The following is an 18,026-nucleotide window of genomic DNA, read 5'->3' on the forward strand; positions in this document are numbered from 1 at the left end:
TTATAATATTTTTATTATAGAGAAATACTTTATAATAAAGAAAACTTTGTAATGATAAAGAAATACTTTATAATATTTTCATGATTTTCTATTTATAATATTTCCATTATAGAGAAATACGTTATAATAATTAAAACTTTGTAATAATAAAGAAAACTTTATAATGATAAAGAAATACTTTATAATATTTCTATTATTTTCTATTTATAATATTTCTATTATAGAGAAATACTTTATAATAACAAAGAAAACTTTATAATGATAAAAAAGTACTTTATAATATTTCTATTATTTTCTATTTGTAATATTTCCATTATAAAGAAATACTTTGTAATAATTAAAACTTTATAATAATAAAGAAATACTTTATAATATTTCTATTTTCTATTTATAATATTTCTATTATAAAGAAATACTTTGTAATAATTAAAATTTTATAATAATAAAGAAAACTTTATAATGATAAAGAAATACTTTATAATATTTCTGTTATTTTCTATTTATAATATTTCTGTTATAGAGAAATACTTTATAATAATTAAAACTTTATAATAATACAATTTATACAAGCTTTCATTTACATACTTTGCCAAAAATTATTTAAATCTTTAAAAATACAACGTTATTACGTCTATAAAATATCTAGAATAGATATTATAAATTGGTCATTTTGACCACTTTGGTAGTACCTAGTGTTAAATCGTCACTTCTGCAACGCATTTTCTTTTTTCTTTTTTCTTCTTTTCGCTCGACGTACTCGACAAAGACTCGAGTTTTTTCGTCACTAAAGGGAAACTAGAGTTTCGCCAATTTTATCTGGAGAAATTCGCTCGATAGAGGGAGGAATTTCGAAAGAGGAGTGGAACGAGTTGAGACAAAGTGTCGGGCGAATGGTGATTGGAGGATTTGAAGATAGCTTGTCTTTGCAGCGCTTGTGTAACGCTCGTGAAAGAAAAAAAAGGAATGAGTTGCGAAACGCACGCGGCGATTCGAACGAAGGCGATTCGCCTCGACTTTTCTTGGAAAAATCGTGAATTCGAAAGAGGTGTCGAAAGTGGAATGTGTAGACGCGTGCACGTGGCCCCGATGTTTTAGGATAACTTGTTTTTCTTGATCCGTTGAAGCGTGTTCGAAGCGCACGTAAACGACGCGCGTTTCGAAAAATTCGAAAGATACACGTTAGAACTTAACGTGTCGAACGTTTACCTATCGTGCTCGACGCAGTATATTCATCCTCTCCTCCCATTTGCCGTGTCATTTCGTAAGCCGTGGAATTATGAAACCGGCGATTATTGTAATTTGTTGGAGAATAATATCGGATTTTCCTGGAAGAACTCGAGTGAAATTCCGAGACAGAATGAGACGAGCGTAATTCGGCGAACGATTAATTCAGCACGCGAGTACCATGATTCAGACGTGATTCATTTGAAGACGAGCTAATCGCGAGAGAGTTGATTTCCCTATGCTTGAAGTTTTCTCTTTATAGATTATCCAAACGATTATCCCTGTCGAGAGATCAATCTCGCAGGATGATTACTCTTGACTTTTTCATTTGTGACTTGACCGTGAGACACTCGGTCTGTGAATCGACCCTGCCTTATCCCCGTGACTCGATTACAAATCGATTTGTAGCTTTTTTACGCAACTTTCGATCATCGTGACTCTCCTTCTGATTCAAATGTCTCAATCGTTGCGTCATCGTTCGACGTCTCGAACGACATGGATCTTTCATAAATCGAAATCGAATTTGGATGGAATTCGAAACTGAGCAAGAAGAAGTATCTTTTTATGTAAAACTGGAGAAAACTCGCTACATATATGCCGAAAATTGGCATAAACCTGCTCCCAGGGCTCGCACATTTTTGGAGCAACAGGGAAACCTTGTACGATGAATATATGCACTTCTTTAATTCACATTGATAAAATATTCTTAAATATTACTATATATTTTTTATAGTAATATTAAAATTTATAGTAATATTAATATTGAAATATTACTATATATTTTTTATAGTAATATTAAAATTTATAGTAATATTAATATTAAAATATTACTATATATATTTTGTAGTAATATTAAAATATTACTATATATTTTTTATAGTAATATTTAAGAATCTATTTATTATGTATTTTAGATTTCAACTATTATTTATTTTATATTTTATATTAACACATTGAGGACGGTGATGCTCTGTTAAACATGTAGTCTGTATTTTCTCGTACTTTTTGAATTATTTAATATGTGATTGAAAGAATTCAAAAGGATGTATAGCATTTAACGGGTGTATTGTTTTAGTAATAGTTAAAATTATTAATTATTTTTCATTTTAGAGGTATTTCATTAAATAAAATGAAAATACCAGTTTAGCAACGTTTCCTGGCGTGGTATGTTAGGAAACAATTTCCCTACTTCTTGCAAAATTATATAACATTACAATATATAATTGTATATTGTATATGATATTATATAATATAAATTATACATAACGCTGCCTGGTCCCCTACAAAATAGCGTTCCCCGTCTGCAACGTTGAAAAACGAAAGACGAGAATTCTCGTCTCTCGTCCACAATGTGTTAGTAAAGAGATGTGGAAAAATTTGCATGAAAGCAACGATGAATAACCAGAACCTTGGACTCTCGTATGCTTCTTTGCCCGGAAGTCAGGGTACACGGGCGCGCGTCATCGCATAAAACTAACAATTCATCTGTTCTGGTTAATTAATACAGTTTATCAGTCACCAATGCTGCGATTGGCGCGCTATTGCTTTCGAAACGCACCTGAATGTTACTGGATAATCAAATTTAAATTGAACCCTTTGAATATTTCCAGACAAACTTCTGGAAATATTATGGAATCCGATCGAGATTTCACATTCTAAACTGAAGTGTCGTAAGTGTATAATTAACAATTGTTTCTTTCTCGTGGAAAATTGAAAGCACTCGTGGAATTGGAGGGCCTTCAGCAAGCCAAGTGTAACAATAATGAAAATTGGTATTTTAATCGACGCGGGGCGAAAGATGCACATTTGTCATTCTACTACGCTCTGATTCTACTCTACTCTCTCTGCTAAATCTTGCAACCCATGTTGAGTGGTTGAGCTATCACCCTGTCATAAGTCATGCTTGGATTTTTTTTTTCTCCTTCGCACTTGTATTCTAGTTATCGGTACCAAGAAACTTTGAGACTAACGAGACTTATTAATTACTAATTTTTAAATCACTCATTTAGAAATTTATTGTCATCAAACATTATATATTATTATATATTATACATTATATATTTTATTGTATTATATTATATTATATTATATATTATTATATTGAAATCTACAGACAAGAATCACAATGTATGTACGATTTTCTGAAAAAAAAAAAATAAATAAATTTCGTCTTTCTGTATTCCAGTGACGCGACAGCGAGAGGTGACGGTGGCCTAATGAACATGAACAACGTGCAGAACAACACAGACGCCACTTCGGACATGACAGCAATGCCAAATCCACCGCCGCTGGTCAATCCGGGGCTGAACAACGCCACGTGGAACCGGCAGCAGGCGGTCAGCGTCAGAAACGCCTTCAAAAGTTACGGAAGCAGCAAGAATCCGAACCACATTCTTCAAAATCTCAGCATGACCGTACCGAAAGGATCCATGTAAGTGATACATTTGGAAATACTTGAATTACCTGTGTTACTTTTCGAAATGCTAGGTGAAAATGAATCGTTTGATTATATTTGGTTATTGATATTATTTTATATAGATATAAAGCAGCGTATTGTTTTGGAGACTCGAGTGACTCTTCGAGTAAAATATACAAATAAAAGCTTACGTATTATGAAGATTCTCTGTTTCTTTTATTATATTATTAACGTCTCTGATGGAAATTTTATGCTTCAGTCGTCGGTGGTTCTAGCGTTGAAAAAACATTTAAAAAATTCTCTCCCTCAGTTGTTACATTTTATAACTGTGGCGTGATTATAATAATGTAATGCAAATAATACAGTGATTATGATACAGATAATACAAATAATTATCATAGTATAAATATATATAAAATAAATACAACAATACAATAAAATATATAAAATAATACAAATAATTGTCATAGTATAAATATATATATAAAATAAATGTAATAAAATAATAATATATATAAAATAATACAAATAATTATCATAGCATAAATATATATATATATAAAATAAATACAATAAAATAATAAAATATATAAAATAATACAAATAATTGTCATAGTATAAATATATATAAAATAAATACAATAATAATATAATAATAATAAATAAATATAATAATAATAAAAATAATAAAAATACAATAATAAAAATACAATAATATAATAAAATATATAAAATAATACGAATAATTATCATAGTACAATTATTTTACAATGACTTCTTGGATCCGATCTTTTCACAGGTTCAAACTCGAGCTCGGTTCGAATTCTCTCGGTGAAAGCGATCAGAACGCCACAAATAAATAGAATTGATGGATATCAGAGAAAAACACTCTTAAACGTTAGACGTGCGATATGATACTGAATCGAGGTATATACTCGATTGCATTGATCGTTAGAACCGTAACGAAATTGGTGCAATCTCGGTTGACGTGAAATTTCTTATAATTTATGAAAGAAAAAAAAAAAAAGGATCGATCATGCTATTTCGCAAGACAGGTGTACTAAATACCAATCTCATAGGTACTTTAAAATGTATAATAATTGTATTAAGAATCGCGTGATAGGATTTACAAAAGCAAGATTGCTTCCAATTGATCACGGCGAAATCGACGCAACTTTAAATGATGCTTTTATAAATGTCACAAATTAAAAAATCGTTTAGACCATTCCGCGAGGCACGTGTTTTAATACGTGTGTTAATAATTATTCGTAATCGTTAAAATTGACAGAAACAAAATTGGTTTCTAATATCGATCGTGATGAAATCGGTGTAACCTCGAACGACATAAAATTTTTTTTATTACAGTCTACGAACGTTACGAGCTAAAAAGTCCATTACACTGTCGCATATGTAAAGCTCAGCAAACTATTAAAAATAAGCTAGTAGAATAAGCTAGTAGAATATTATTCGTTGCAGATTATTCTTTCTATCTGTTCGACACGCGTGGCAAAAATCTACGAAAAGAAAAGATCGATTCTAGCAGCGATTGAGCATCGATCACGATGAAATCAGGGCTACTTCGAGCGATATAACATTTTTTACTGTAATCTTTGTAAATCTACACAAAACAGAAGTCGTTAAAACGTTGTTACGTTATACCGTGATGAAAGTGCGCATACGCAGCATCGTAGCGCTATTGATTATTGATTATCACGCGACAAGATTAGTTTGCAAATGAAATGTTTGGTTAGAGAAGATTAAAGGATACAAAGGATCTTGACTGGAGGGAGAGCCTCGAACGAAAGTCAGTTTCTTCTTAAGAAAGCACCGGCTAGAAGATGATCAACAGAACGTGACCGATCTCTCGTCGATCGTTGAACGTTAAGTCGAGCCCGAAATGCCCGTTCTCCTCGCCGCAGAATCACGGCTGTGGTTCCGCTCCAGCAGAGGGAATACCACTTGCACGCGGAAATTTCTAGCCGAGTTCAAAGTTTCCGGGATAAAACAAATTCGCGAAACACCGTTATTCATCGTTGTGTAATTTCATTATGCACGCCAGGCCGCGCTATTACGAATATCGGCTTTTATGCCAAGGGAGCACGTAACTCGCGGCCGGATTACATGCACACATATGTACATACGAGCAGAAGAAATCGTCGATCCTACGTTTAGATAGAGCGCTCTACACACTCGCGGACCCTCCAATGATACTATCCTGCCCGCAGGAAGTCGGCTTATTTGCGAAACAGATAAGCATACGCTTTTACGATGATTCCGTGGAAAGAGAATTTTCGAGAGGTTGTTGAGTTGGCCGAAGTCAGGCACAGAAAGGAGTGAACATTCGAGAAAATTAGTAAAAATTTTCAGAAAGAATTTTCAGTAGAATTCTCATTTAGAGTAATAATGGCGAACGTTGGATTTTTAATAATAATTATTTTTAATAATAAAATTATATATTAATATATATATAATATTATATTTAATAATATAATAATATATAATGGTATATTTAATAATGTAATTGTGTATTAATATATAATAATATACAATACAATACATATACATTTTAGTAAAAATACAAAAGAATTTTCAGTAGAATTCTCATTTGGAGTAATAATAGCAAACGTTGGATTTTTAATAATAATTATTTTTAATAATAAAATTATATATTAATATATAATATTATATTTAATAATATAATAATATATAATGATATATTAATATAATAATATATAATGGTATATTTAATAATATAATTGTGTATTAATATATAATAACATACAATACAATACATATACATTTTAGCAAAAATACAAAAGAATTTTCAGTAGAATTCTCATTTGTAGTAACAATAGCAAATGTTGGATTTTTAATAATATAATTATATATTAATATATAATAATATTACATTTATTAATATAATTATTTTTAACAATAATTAATAATAATTATTTCTATATTTACCATCATATCTGCACTTTTTGAAAAGAAATATATTTACATCAATTTTCCATCAATCTCGTTCCATTGTTTTTACTGATTTCTATCTGAAGATTCAAAGAATTAATGAAAACATTTGTTCGCACAATTTTCCCAATTCCTTGTTTGGAAGTAGCAATCGGAAAGTTAAGTTGTGTGTTTATCATAAAATTTTGCAGAAAAACTTCCCTCATTTCTATTAATATTTGTCTGATTCTCTCGAAAACGAAGTGTATCTTGTATCAATTTTCCATTCCGTCGTAACATATTTTTATCCTTCGTCTCCGATTCTCAGTTATGGACTACTCGGCGCCAGCGGATGTGGTAAGACCACCCTACTCTCTTGCATCGTTGGCCGAAGGAAATTGAATTCTGGAGAGATCTGGGTTCTCGGTGGTAAGCCAGGCACCAAAGGATCTGGTGTTCCTGGGAGGAGAGTTGGCTACATGCCACAGGAGATCGCCTTGTACGGAGAGTTTAGCATTCGAGAAACGATGATGTACTTTGGCTGGATATTCGGCATGTGCACCGAAGAAATCCAGGAAAGACTTCGGTTTCTATTGCAATTCTTGGATCTGCCCACCCAGAATCGATTGGTGAAGAATCTTAGGTAAGCGAAGTTCAGTCTTCGAATTGATTTTTTTTCACTGTCTTACTGCAAATCTCGAAATGAAACTTGAATTGTTCATTTGAAAACTCTAACGACTTTACGAGCGTTAAAGTTAAACGCACGAAAAGTTTAAATTAATCGTTTTTAAATATCTTTTAGCCAGAAATGATCGCCATAGTCTGTCTATTAGTTGGGAAGAATTTTTTCTACATATCTTATCTACAGTTTCGTAACTATAAACGAGCTGAAAATGATGGATTTTATCCTTCGTTCCACTCTTTCTTTTCTTTCGAAAAGAAGTATACCGAAATATGTATAATTTTCAATTTACATTATACACGCGATCTTTGTTTCTCCAACTGGTTTTCCAATACTGACCACCGGGTGACGATACAATTTCATACACACCGAATAAGTTGATTCAGGTTCTGACCACCGGGTGACGATACAATTTCATACACACCGAATAAGTTGATTCAGGTTCTTTCATTTTTCTTCGGGTTTCCAGCCGAGCAGTTTACGAAATCGTCGAACTTTCCATTTGCTGACGAATTCTTTTCTGATTGCAGCGGTGGCCAGCAGCGACGAGTGTCCTTCGCGGTTGCTCTGATGCACGATCCGGAGCTCTTGATTCTCGACGAGCCAACAGTGGGTGTGGATCCTCTCTTGCGGCAAAGGTGAGTCGCTTATCTTCACTAATTTTTGCCATTGGGACTGTCTTCGTTCGTCCCCCACTCTTCCTTTCGATGCCAATTCGCAGAGTGCACTACTTCTCTTAATCCCTTGCGCTGGCAACTGATTGCGGACCATAACGAGTGACCGAACCGTATACGATAATTCGTCGCTTTCTTTTTCTTTTGAACTCTTTCGTCTAATATCACCGGAAAAGTAATAAACTTATCATTTGTTTTGCCTAGGTTACATTTAAATATACCTGAAACTGAGAAAATGTTGCAATTTGGGACAAAAAAAAAGTACTCGACGTGCGTGGCACGTTATTACAACGCAAGAGGTTAACCACTTGCGCTGGCAACTGATTGCGGACCATAACGAGTGACCGTATGCAATAATTCGTCGCTTTCTTTTTCTTTTGAACTCTTCCGTACAATATCGCTGGATAGAAATTATTAAAAAGTAATAAACTTATCATTTGTTTTGCCTGGGTTACTTTTAAATATACTTGAAACTGAGAAAATGTTGCAATTTGGGACAAAAAAAATACTCGACGTGCGTGGCACGTTATTACAACGCAAAAGATTAACCACTTGCACTGGCAACTGATTGCGGACCATAACGAGTGACCAAACCGTATACAACAGTTCGTCGCTTTCTTTTTTTTTTTTAACTCTTCCGTACATCACTGAATAGAAATTATTAAAAAGTAACAAACTTATCATTTGTTTTGCCTGGGTTACACTTAAATATACTTGAAACTGAGAAAATGTTGCAATTTAGGACAAAAAAAATACTCGACGTGCGTGGCACGTTATTACAACGCAAGAGGTTAATCCTTTGCACTTCAAATTATTTTCAATTATTTTTTCTTTTCTTTTTGGCAATTTAAAAATATCGAGTGTGACTCAACATAATTGTCCAGTTTCGTCCCAACTGTGGACGCTTATAAAAGCACTCCTGTATACCGAAATCGATCGAGGAGCCGATTGCTTCGGGTGTATTCGCTGTTCTGTTCTTTCACAATTCAATCGATCAATATTCAATCCTGTTGGCGACATGCTCGATATGCCTGTCACTGATCTTTACTAAAGACGAGTATAATTAGGAGAACCATAAAACATTTGAAAATATCCTCAGAGACCCGAATCTAGCAGCGATTTAATCTTCGTTTTTTCAAATCTTGAAAACAACTATTTACTAGTCCCTTCTTTCGTAATCGTCAGATTGCAAATTCATATTTTGATCGACACGACTAAATAATTCGTGTATTGTACAATTGTTAACTAAGACCACTTGGATGGATTTATGAACATATATTTGTATATTGTGTGCGAAATCTCGTTAACTGATGCGTGAAATTTCTCGCAAATGCCTACGAGTCTATTAACCATCGTCAAATTGACAATTTTAGTCAAATTATCGGAAGCTAACAAGACACTGTCACAAAAAATATTCCAGCAAAACCAGTTTTGGACATTCTGAGAATCGAAGTCGCACGGTTAAAGACCCTCGAAGGCCAAAAATGACAGCAAAGATCGTAGAAAAAACGACGATTTCATTCTCAAGCAGTTAGGATAATGAGAATAAATGGGGCGTAACATTTTTAAACTTTTAAGTGAAAGTACCATTTGCTTGTACCATTCGAACTTATGGTGAGAGAAAAATTCGTAATAAAGGTGACTGAAAGGTGGCTGACTTTTGCATCTAATAACTCTTTGTTTTCACTTGCCAGATGGAAAACGTGAACGCGATTCCTCTAATTTCCACGCTAATTTCCTTAAATATGTGTTCTCGTAGAAAATTATACTTGTCCAGCTGAACGAAAATTACCATTAACGTGGAGTAATTTTCAAGCAATTTTGTCGAATTTTCCTCGATGGATTGCATCAACCTAGATGTTTCTCTTTTGTATCATTTTTCTATTTTTTTGAAAATAATTTTCTATTTATTCGAAAATTTTCTGTTTATTTTTATTTTAAAATTTTTTGTTCAAATTTAATGTGATTGATTGAATAAAATTTTTATATTAAAAAAGTAATGTAATCAAATTTCGAGAAGGGAAAACGTCGCAAAATAAAATCATCTTACAATCGCTTCTCTGGAAGAATGATAATTGAATTAAAGATCAATTTACATTAATTTACATTTATATCACTGAAATTTGTGAAAATCTTTCGAATATATTCTAATTTGTAGGCTTTTAAAATGATTATTTCGACTAATAATTCGCGTTTAAGTGATCCTTATGTATCATTTCGTTTTTTACTGAATTAAACCTTAATGAGAATTAACTTTAATGTAATAAAAATTCACGATATTACACGGTCTACCAAGAAACCTCAACTCGAGCAATAAACGATCAGAAAGGGACATTAGAGAGCAGAGGAACGATCTCATCGAGGGAAACGAATTTCATTCACATAATGGACACAGACCGCTTTTCAATTAGCATCGTCAAGAATATGAAGAAATATGCTAGCTACATTTTATTATCGACCACCGCTCACACTAACATCAACGCATGTACGTAGGTGAAACGATATTGCATGATCTCTGCTCGAAGAGAAAAAACTAGAAAAATTCACCGTGTATACGATAAATTTCGCTTTTAATTTCACACTTTGAAATTCGCTCAAGATTATCTAGACACGTGCTGACTTTCGTAAGACGCGTTTTAATTGAAACGATTTCATTTCGTATAATTATCAGAACAAATAGACAAACTGAAACATGGAGAACGTTGTCTCAATCCATTATACTTCGAAGTCCTTCGCGTGACGTGGCTCGGGGAAATTTCGCAAGTTACGTACACGTGTACAAGTATAACGAACCTAACGACGTTGGCAATGGATTGGTAAAATAGAAAATTGCACCGTAATTGGCTGCTTTCCTGAAAATTGCGGTGATAAAAATTAGACGGAGGTTTTTCTTCCATAACGGCATTTGGGAATTTCCATAACGAACGCTATTATACTTTAGATAGGAGAATATGAATAAAGGTAGAAATTTTAAATTTTTCTGAAAAAACTCTAAATCTTATTCTCATCAAGTGAAATTTCACTTTTCGCATAATGATATCATATGAAATTGAATATTAAAATTATAAATCTATTATGAATAATTAATAGATTTATACAATTAATAAAATTCAGAATTACGTAAAGTAAAAGATATGACATTATATATAAAGTAATTTTTTTTATATAAATTTATATAAAAAGTAATTTTTTTGTCCTTCTTAATCCTTTTTTTTAATGATAAATGATAGTTTCATAAAACAGATATATATTTTATGTTTGCAGTAATTTAAAACTCCCCAAATTTTTATACACGATAATGTATTTTAAATACATAATCGATATTATCATCCGAATTGATAGGCGATTTTTAATTGCATTTTGAGATATTTCAAAGTTTCGACGTTTCCATAGAAATGTCCCTTTCTCATTTGATTTGCTGTTCAAAATAATTACTCCAGACATTGATAATTTATTGATAAAGATAGATTCCAGAAATGTAATAAAAGGAAAATTTCTTTAACATACGATGAAAGAGGATTTCCTTAGAAAAATTAACCTTATGATTCGTCGTTCTTCTACCTTCTGTACAAATTTTTCTTGCAAATCAAAAGTGCTCAAGTTCCTCATAAATCTCCAGTACGTACACATACATTCAAATTAGCCAGTCTGTTTAAAGAAAAGTACCTTTGTGGCAGCTGTACCGTTAATCAGATCTTCCAGATAGTTTCAACCAGCTTGCCTATTGTTCCATCAGTGGAAAGGCAAACCACGAGAAAGAGGGAGGGCTAATTAGCCGCGAGAAAGTTTATGGAGCCATTTCCTTGGATCGGCAGGAATACCTGTACGATGGCATTTATCTCTGTGTGTAATGAGGGAGAGGAGAATCCTCTCTTCCGCGTTTTCTCGTAGCAATGTAGCTTGACTAATCGACGAATCAGTTCTCTTCGTTCCTTCCTAAAACGTATAATGAATGTATAATATATAATGAAACGCATACGAGGGCCGATACATCGATCGAAATTGCCGATATTTTGAATCCAAGGGACAGAGACGTCACATTTACGATGCAGAGGTAATTTTGGCTAATTTTATTTTATCTTATTATTTCGTTCCAAAATTGCAATATTTTCTCAGCTTAAAGTGTATTTAAATAAAACAAAATCGGCGAAGCAAATAATAAATTTATTACTTCTCGATAATTTCTATTTCCAGTGATATCATACCGACGAGTTCAAAAAGAAACCGACGAATTATTGTGTATCGGTTCGGTCACTCGTTATGGTCCGCAATTAGTTGCCAACGCAAGCGGTTAAACCTCTTGCGCTGGAATGACGTGCCACGCACGTCAACAATTTTTTGTCCCAAAATTGCAATATTTTCTCAGCTTAAAGTGCATTTAAATAAAACAAAATCGGCGAAGCAAATAATAAATTTATTACTTCTCGATAATTTCTATTTCCAGTGATATCATACCGACGAGTTCAAAAAGAAACCGACGAATTATTGTGTATCGGTTCGGTCACTCGTTATGGTCCGCAATTAGTTGCCAACGCAAGCGGTTAAACCTCTTGCGCTGGAATGACGTGCCACGCACGTCAACAATTTTTTGTCCCAAAATTGCAATATTTTCTCAGCTTAAAGTGCATTTAAATAAAACAAAATCGGCGAAGCAAATAATAAATTTATTACTTCTCGATAATTTCTATTTCCAGTGATATCATACCGACGAGTTCAAAAAGAAAGCGACGAATTATTGTGTATCGGTTCGGTCACTCGTTATGGTCCGCAATCAGTTGCCAACGCAAACGGTTAAACCTCTTGCGCTGGAATGACGTGCCACGCACGTCAACAATTTTTCGTCCCAAAATTGCAATATTTTCTCAGCTTAAAGTGCATTTAAATAAAACAAAATCGGCGAAGCAAATAACAAATTTATTACTTCTCAGTAATTTCTATTTCCAGTGATATCATACCGACGAGTTTTCAAAATGAAAGCGACGAATTATTGTGTATCGGTTCGGTCACTCGTTATGGTCCGCAATTAGTTGCCAACGCAAACGGTTAAACCTCTTGCGCTGGAATGACGTGCCACGCACGTCGACAATTTTTTGTCCCAAAATTGCAATATTTTCTCAGCTTAAAGTGCATTTAAATAAAACAAAATCGGCGAAGCAAATAACAAATTTATTACTTCTCAGTAATTTCTATTTCCAGTGATATCATACCGACGAGTTTTCAAAATGAAAGCGACGAATTATTGTGTATCGGTTCGGTCACTCGTTATGGTCCGCAATCAGTTGCCAACGCAAACGGTTAAACGAGATATAAGTTCTCGAGTTTCGTTAGTTCTCAAAGTAACACGAATGTATGTCGCTAGCATAATTTTCGAAATAACACTTTGCGAGTCAGTATAGGTAAACCATATCAACCTCGTCCGAACCTTCAGAATCGATAAGGGTTCCAAACATGCACCCCCGAAAATTTCCATTTTTTCCCTCGCTCTGCCGATCAACCGCGAATGGTACATTTATAGTGGATTATAATAAGATTATAATCGTAATGGATTATATTAAGTAACAGTGGTAACGAAGGTGACGATGAGGTGAGCTTTGAGAAAAAAAAAGGTGTAGCTAGAGATAGAAATGTTTTCTTTCAAACAGCGGAAACTAACACAACGTCAAGTGCTAAAGCGTATTAACTTTGAACTTTAGAATTCAAATGATTGAAAAGGACGTTCACTTTAAACATAGAAGAGCCATCGGCAAGAGAGGTTTCTTTGTATTTGAGTACGCCAGCATGAAGCATACCATGTAATTTCGAGCAAACTTCAAAGTAACGCCCCTCAGCCATCCTGCATGATGAAAATCACACGACGATCCACTTCGATTTCATTTTAAGCAAGGAAACCTTTATTCTCGAAAATTGTACAACATCAGACATCTTTAAAAACATTGGAAGAATTTCTTCGCGACAAAATCTACCACGGTCTTGAAGATACGAATTTTCTTTGTACAGGAGTATCTTAAAAATTGCTGAACCGATCCCTTTTCGTCATTTTACTTGCACTTCAAACATTGAGATTAAACGACGATTAAGAGATTCAAATAATGTTAAGAGATTCAAATATTACACATATACAGATACAAATTTTTGTCTAATATTCAAAGTTTAATAAAATGACGAAAAGAAAAGACAGGTTTCAAGAGATCGTTTTGAAAGAGAGACTTCAATTTTCAAGACTGATTTAGTCGTGAAAAGAATTTTTTCAGTGATTTTAAAGACGTATGAACTTTTATATATATAATTTTCGAAAATGAAAGTAACATATAAAAACTTGTAATTTGTTTGTAAAAAAAAAAAAACGAACTCAAAATTGTCAAAGTAGAGTGTCTTTACGTTTTAAAATGAAACCAAGTTATTATGATTTTTTTTTTCTTTTCTCGCAAAGTTTTGAACAACATTTTAAAATATCGATAATTCTTCATAATTATCTTCACCACAAAATAGATATCTTAAGAAGGAGAATAGTTAATTAGCTAATAAAAATTGACCTCTGAGAAATAAAGTCCTTATTGTCGTCATTGAGAGTCTCGCAAAATTTCTTTTTATCATGTGCTAGATGTTCGATCAATTTCCTTTACAACAGGAATGTTGCGTAAACCTATGATGCGTTTCCTGTTGCAGCATCTGGAACCACTTGGTCCAAATCACGAAAGATGGTAATAAAACTGTGATTATAACCACACACTACATCGAGGAGGCCCGACAAGCGCACACGGTACGTACGCGCCGAGACTTACATATTTACATAACGCGGTCGTCGATGTATAAATAAAAAATATTCGGGACACAATATCGGCGGATACGCGAGAATACAAATCGCGACGCAATCGGAGCCATTGCCAAACAAAATCGTCCGACGATTACGATAATGATCGCATATTAAACTTGTGCAACTGTGCGGTTTCCTTTCGACGATTCGTACCGATTCATACTTCTGGATAAAAAAAAAAGAAAAGGAAGGACCGATTGATTTTATAGAAATCACGTTCCATTCGCTGAACAGAAAATTTTGTCGTAGCATCGTATCGATGCCGGAAAAAAAAAAATTGTCGTCCTAGAACGTCTTCTGAATGACTGCTTAATTCGAGTTCGTGCATCTGTCCTCATTTAGCTGATTCATTTGGATATTATGCAAATTACAAGTCTGTTTGTTTTGTGACATCCTCTGATTGCTGATTTCACGTTTCTCGGTGTCTTTAAAAAGAACAAAAAAAAAAAAAAAAAAGAATGAAAAATAGCCTCCCATTCCGTTTTCAAACAAACGGATTTATCATCTACCTTGTGATTTATTTATTTGTCAGGGTTCAATTCAATTTGAAATATCTTGTCTTGTTCTTTTCATTTAAAATAAAAGAATTCGAATGAGGTCATTTGTAATGACGATCGCGAGCTCTTAATTACACTTTGTGTGTAACCTTTCTTGACTTTGCCTTGAGAAAAGATCAGAAAAAAAAAAACAAAAAATTGCAATTACATGAAATGAAAATAATTGTACAAGCGTCACGAATGCACATTCTTACACGAAATTTCTATTTTCGAATGTCAAAGTATAAAGTAGTATGAAAATTGAAAAAGAATCAACAAAAATAAATTGTTCTTCGCATTATATAACATACACTCTGTACATTTTATATAAATAAATTTCATCCAAAGTTTCATTTCTCTTCGTAAAAACGATCCAAAGAATTTAACATTAAAACGCTGATCTCGACAAATCGGCTTGGAGATTTATCCATAAAAATTTTTTCGCCGATAGATCGGATTGATGAGGAGCGGCCGTTTACTAGCTGAGGAGTCTCCCAGGGCTCTTCTGACCATGTCCAACTGCAACTCTCTTGAAGAAGCTTTCCTGAAACTGTCGCGGCAGGAGGGTCAGAACATCCAGTCGACAGACTTAAACATCACGAACAACATCAGTCTGGTAAGAAAGTAGAACATCGTATCTAGTTAAAATATTAGTTAAATTATATTTATTATATTATAAATTATATTTATTATAAATATTTATTATAAATTACATTTAAATTATATTTATTTATTATAAATTGTATTTAAATTATATTTATTATAAAATTATATTTAAATTATATTTATTTATTATAAATTATATTTAAATTATATTTATTATATATTATATTTAAATTATATTTATTATAAATATTTATTATAAATTATATTTAAATTATATTTATTATAAATTATATTTATTATACCATCAGAAAAATAATCAGTAATAAATAAAAAAAATATATATATATATATATTTCTTATTTAAAATACGCAGAAATTTCACGGTGAATGCGAAAAACTAATCTTGACCACTGTTCTCGTACAGGCTTCTCTAAACTGGGGCAAGAAGACCGAACCGGTGTACGTGACAGAAGAATCAGGCGTCGTTGGCTTAAACTTCCATCAGAGCAAAGAGGTTCTCATTCATGACTCGACGAACAGCATACCGAGTCACTACGATGTAAGTTCACTGAGAAACTACTTTGTAATAGATAAAAGTCACTGCAACAAAAGTAGAGATAATGGAAGAAATCAGTGAGCTCAATGTTTCTTTTCTTTCTTTTTTTTTTTTTTCTATGGAACAGATGAGCGCAAAATCGTTGTCAAAAATGAAGAATTCGGCGTTCCTTAACGATTGCACCGAGCTCAATCATTGGTACAGCGTGACGAATAGCGGCAAAATGAAAGCGTTGTTGCAGAAAAACTTCCTGCGCATGTGGAGAAATGTAGGGTAAGCTTTCCTCGCGTTAAATAGGATGAAGATGATATATATATAATTCTTCCTGACAGATGAAGGTAATGAAATCGTCTTTCATACACATTCGTACAGGGTAATGCTGTTCATCTTCGCGTTACCAGTGATGCAAGTGGTGCTGTTCTGTCTTGCGATTGGTAGAGATCCAAAAGACTTGAAAATGGCTATAGTCAATCATGAGATGATCTATGGAAACAAATCCTGCCCAGTTTCGGAGGACTGTAACTTTTCTCATCTCAGTTGTCGGTACCTGAAATTTTTAGACGACGACATGATGAAACTGGTAAGATTATTATTTTATTGTTGCACGTATGTGTAACTTTTATTGCTGTGTGTAATACACACGAGAATAACTTTACAGCTTCGATTCACAGTTATCAGAAACGGAGACGTTTGTATGTATTCTAGAAATATTATCGGGATCCTCACTCGGCTAGAAATGCGGTCCGCAACGGAGACGCGTGGGGACTCTTGTATTTTACGGAGAACTTCACGGATGCTCTTGTCGCAAGAATGGCCCTTGGAAGAGAAGCTGACGACGAGACGTTGGAACAGAGCGAGATCAGAGTCTGGCTAGATATGTCCAGTAATTATTTCCAATCTGTTGAAACGCCGCTATTGCTTCCTTAAATTTTCACATGTGTAACTGATACACGACCAACTGATTACTATTACAGATCAACAGATAGGTTTGATCTTAGCCAGGGAGCTTCAATATTCATACAGGGATTTTGCTAAAGACCTGCTGTCATCCTGCGATCAGAACGCAAAGCTAGCTGACGTACCGATTCAGTTCAAGGATCCAATTTACGGCAGGAAACAACCGAAATTCACCGACTTCGTGGCGCCAGGAGTAATTTTAACGTGAGTGAAACTCAGGAGTTTTTGTTTCAAAACGCAATGATTCAACGGATGTTTACATTGAGAAGACGAATGTCCCTCTTGCAGTATTATTTTCTTTCTGGCGGTGGCTCTCACTTCGTCCGTTTTGATCATGGAGAGAATGGAGGGCCTCTTGGATAGAAGTTGGGTGGCCGGCGTTTCACCAGCCGAGATCCTTTTCTCTCATGTGATCACCCAATTCGTGGTGATGTGCGGACAAACTGCACTGGTGCTTATCTTCATGCTTGTCGTGTTCGACGTTGAATGCCAAGGACAAATCGGCTGGGTGATCGTACTGACGATACTTCAGGGTCTCTGCGGCATGTGCTTCGGTGAGTTTTAACACAATGCACAATTAAGTTAAAAAGTTAAATAAAAATAGCTTTGTACACA

General features: G+C 33.7%; 1 protein-coding gene across 4 annotated transcripts in view; it reads left to right on the forward strand.

Annotated features, from left to right (window-relative positions):
* LOC122533141 (ABC transporter G family member 20) overlaps positions 1–18,026 on the forward strand; it is a 53,981-nt gene that overhangs the window by 33,874 nt on the left and 2,081 nt on the right. For all 4 annotated transcript variants that reach the window (XM_043662563.1, XM_043662562.1, XM_043662564.1 and 1 more), the window contains 11 exons: positions 3,410–3,655; positions 6,915–7,229; positions 7,799–7,906; positions 14,609–14,702; positions 15,744–15,908; positions 16,323–16,457; positions 16,582–16,727; positions 16,827–17,034; positions 17,160–17,337; positions 17,429–17,615; positions 17,700–17,965. In XM_043662563.1, coding sequence (XP_043518498.1) covers positions 3,410–3,655; positions 6,915–7,229; positions 7,799–7,906; positions 14,609–14,702; positions 15,744–15,908; positions 16,323–16,457; positions 16,582–16,727; positions 16,827–17,034; positions 17,160–17,337; positions 17,429–17,615; positions 17,700–17,965 — 2,048 coding nt within the window. The remainder of the gene's footprint in view (positions 1–3,409; positions 3,656–6,914; positions 7,230–7,798; positions 7,907–14,608; positions 14,703–15,743; positions 15,909–16,322; positions 16,458–16,581; positions 16,728–16,826; positions 17,035–17,159; positions 17,338–17,428; positions 17,616–17,699; positions 17,966–18,026) is intronic.

Source organism: Frieseomelitta varia, unplaced genomic scaffold (genome assembly GCF_011392965.1).
Source record: "Frieseomelitta varia isolate USP_RPSP 00005682 unplaced genomic scaffold, Fvar_1.2 scaffold_498, whole genome shotgun sequence".
Taxonomy (NCBI): domain Eukaryota; kingdom Metazoa; phylum Arthropoda; class Insecta; order Hymenoptera; family Apidae; genus Frieseomelitta; species Frieseomelitta varia.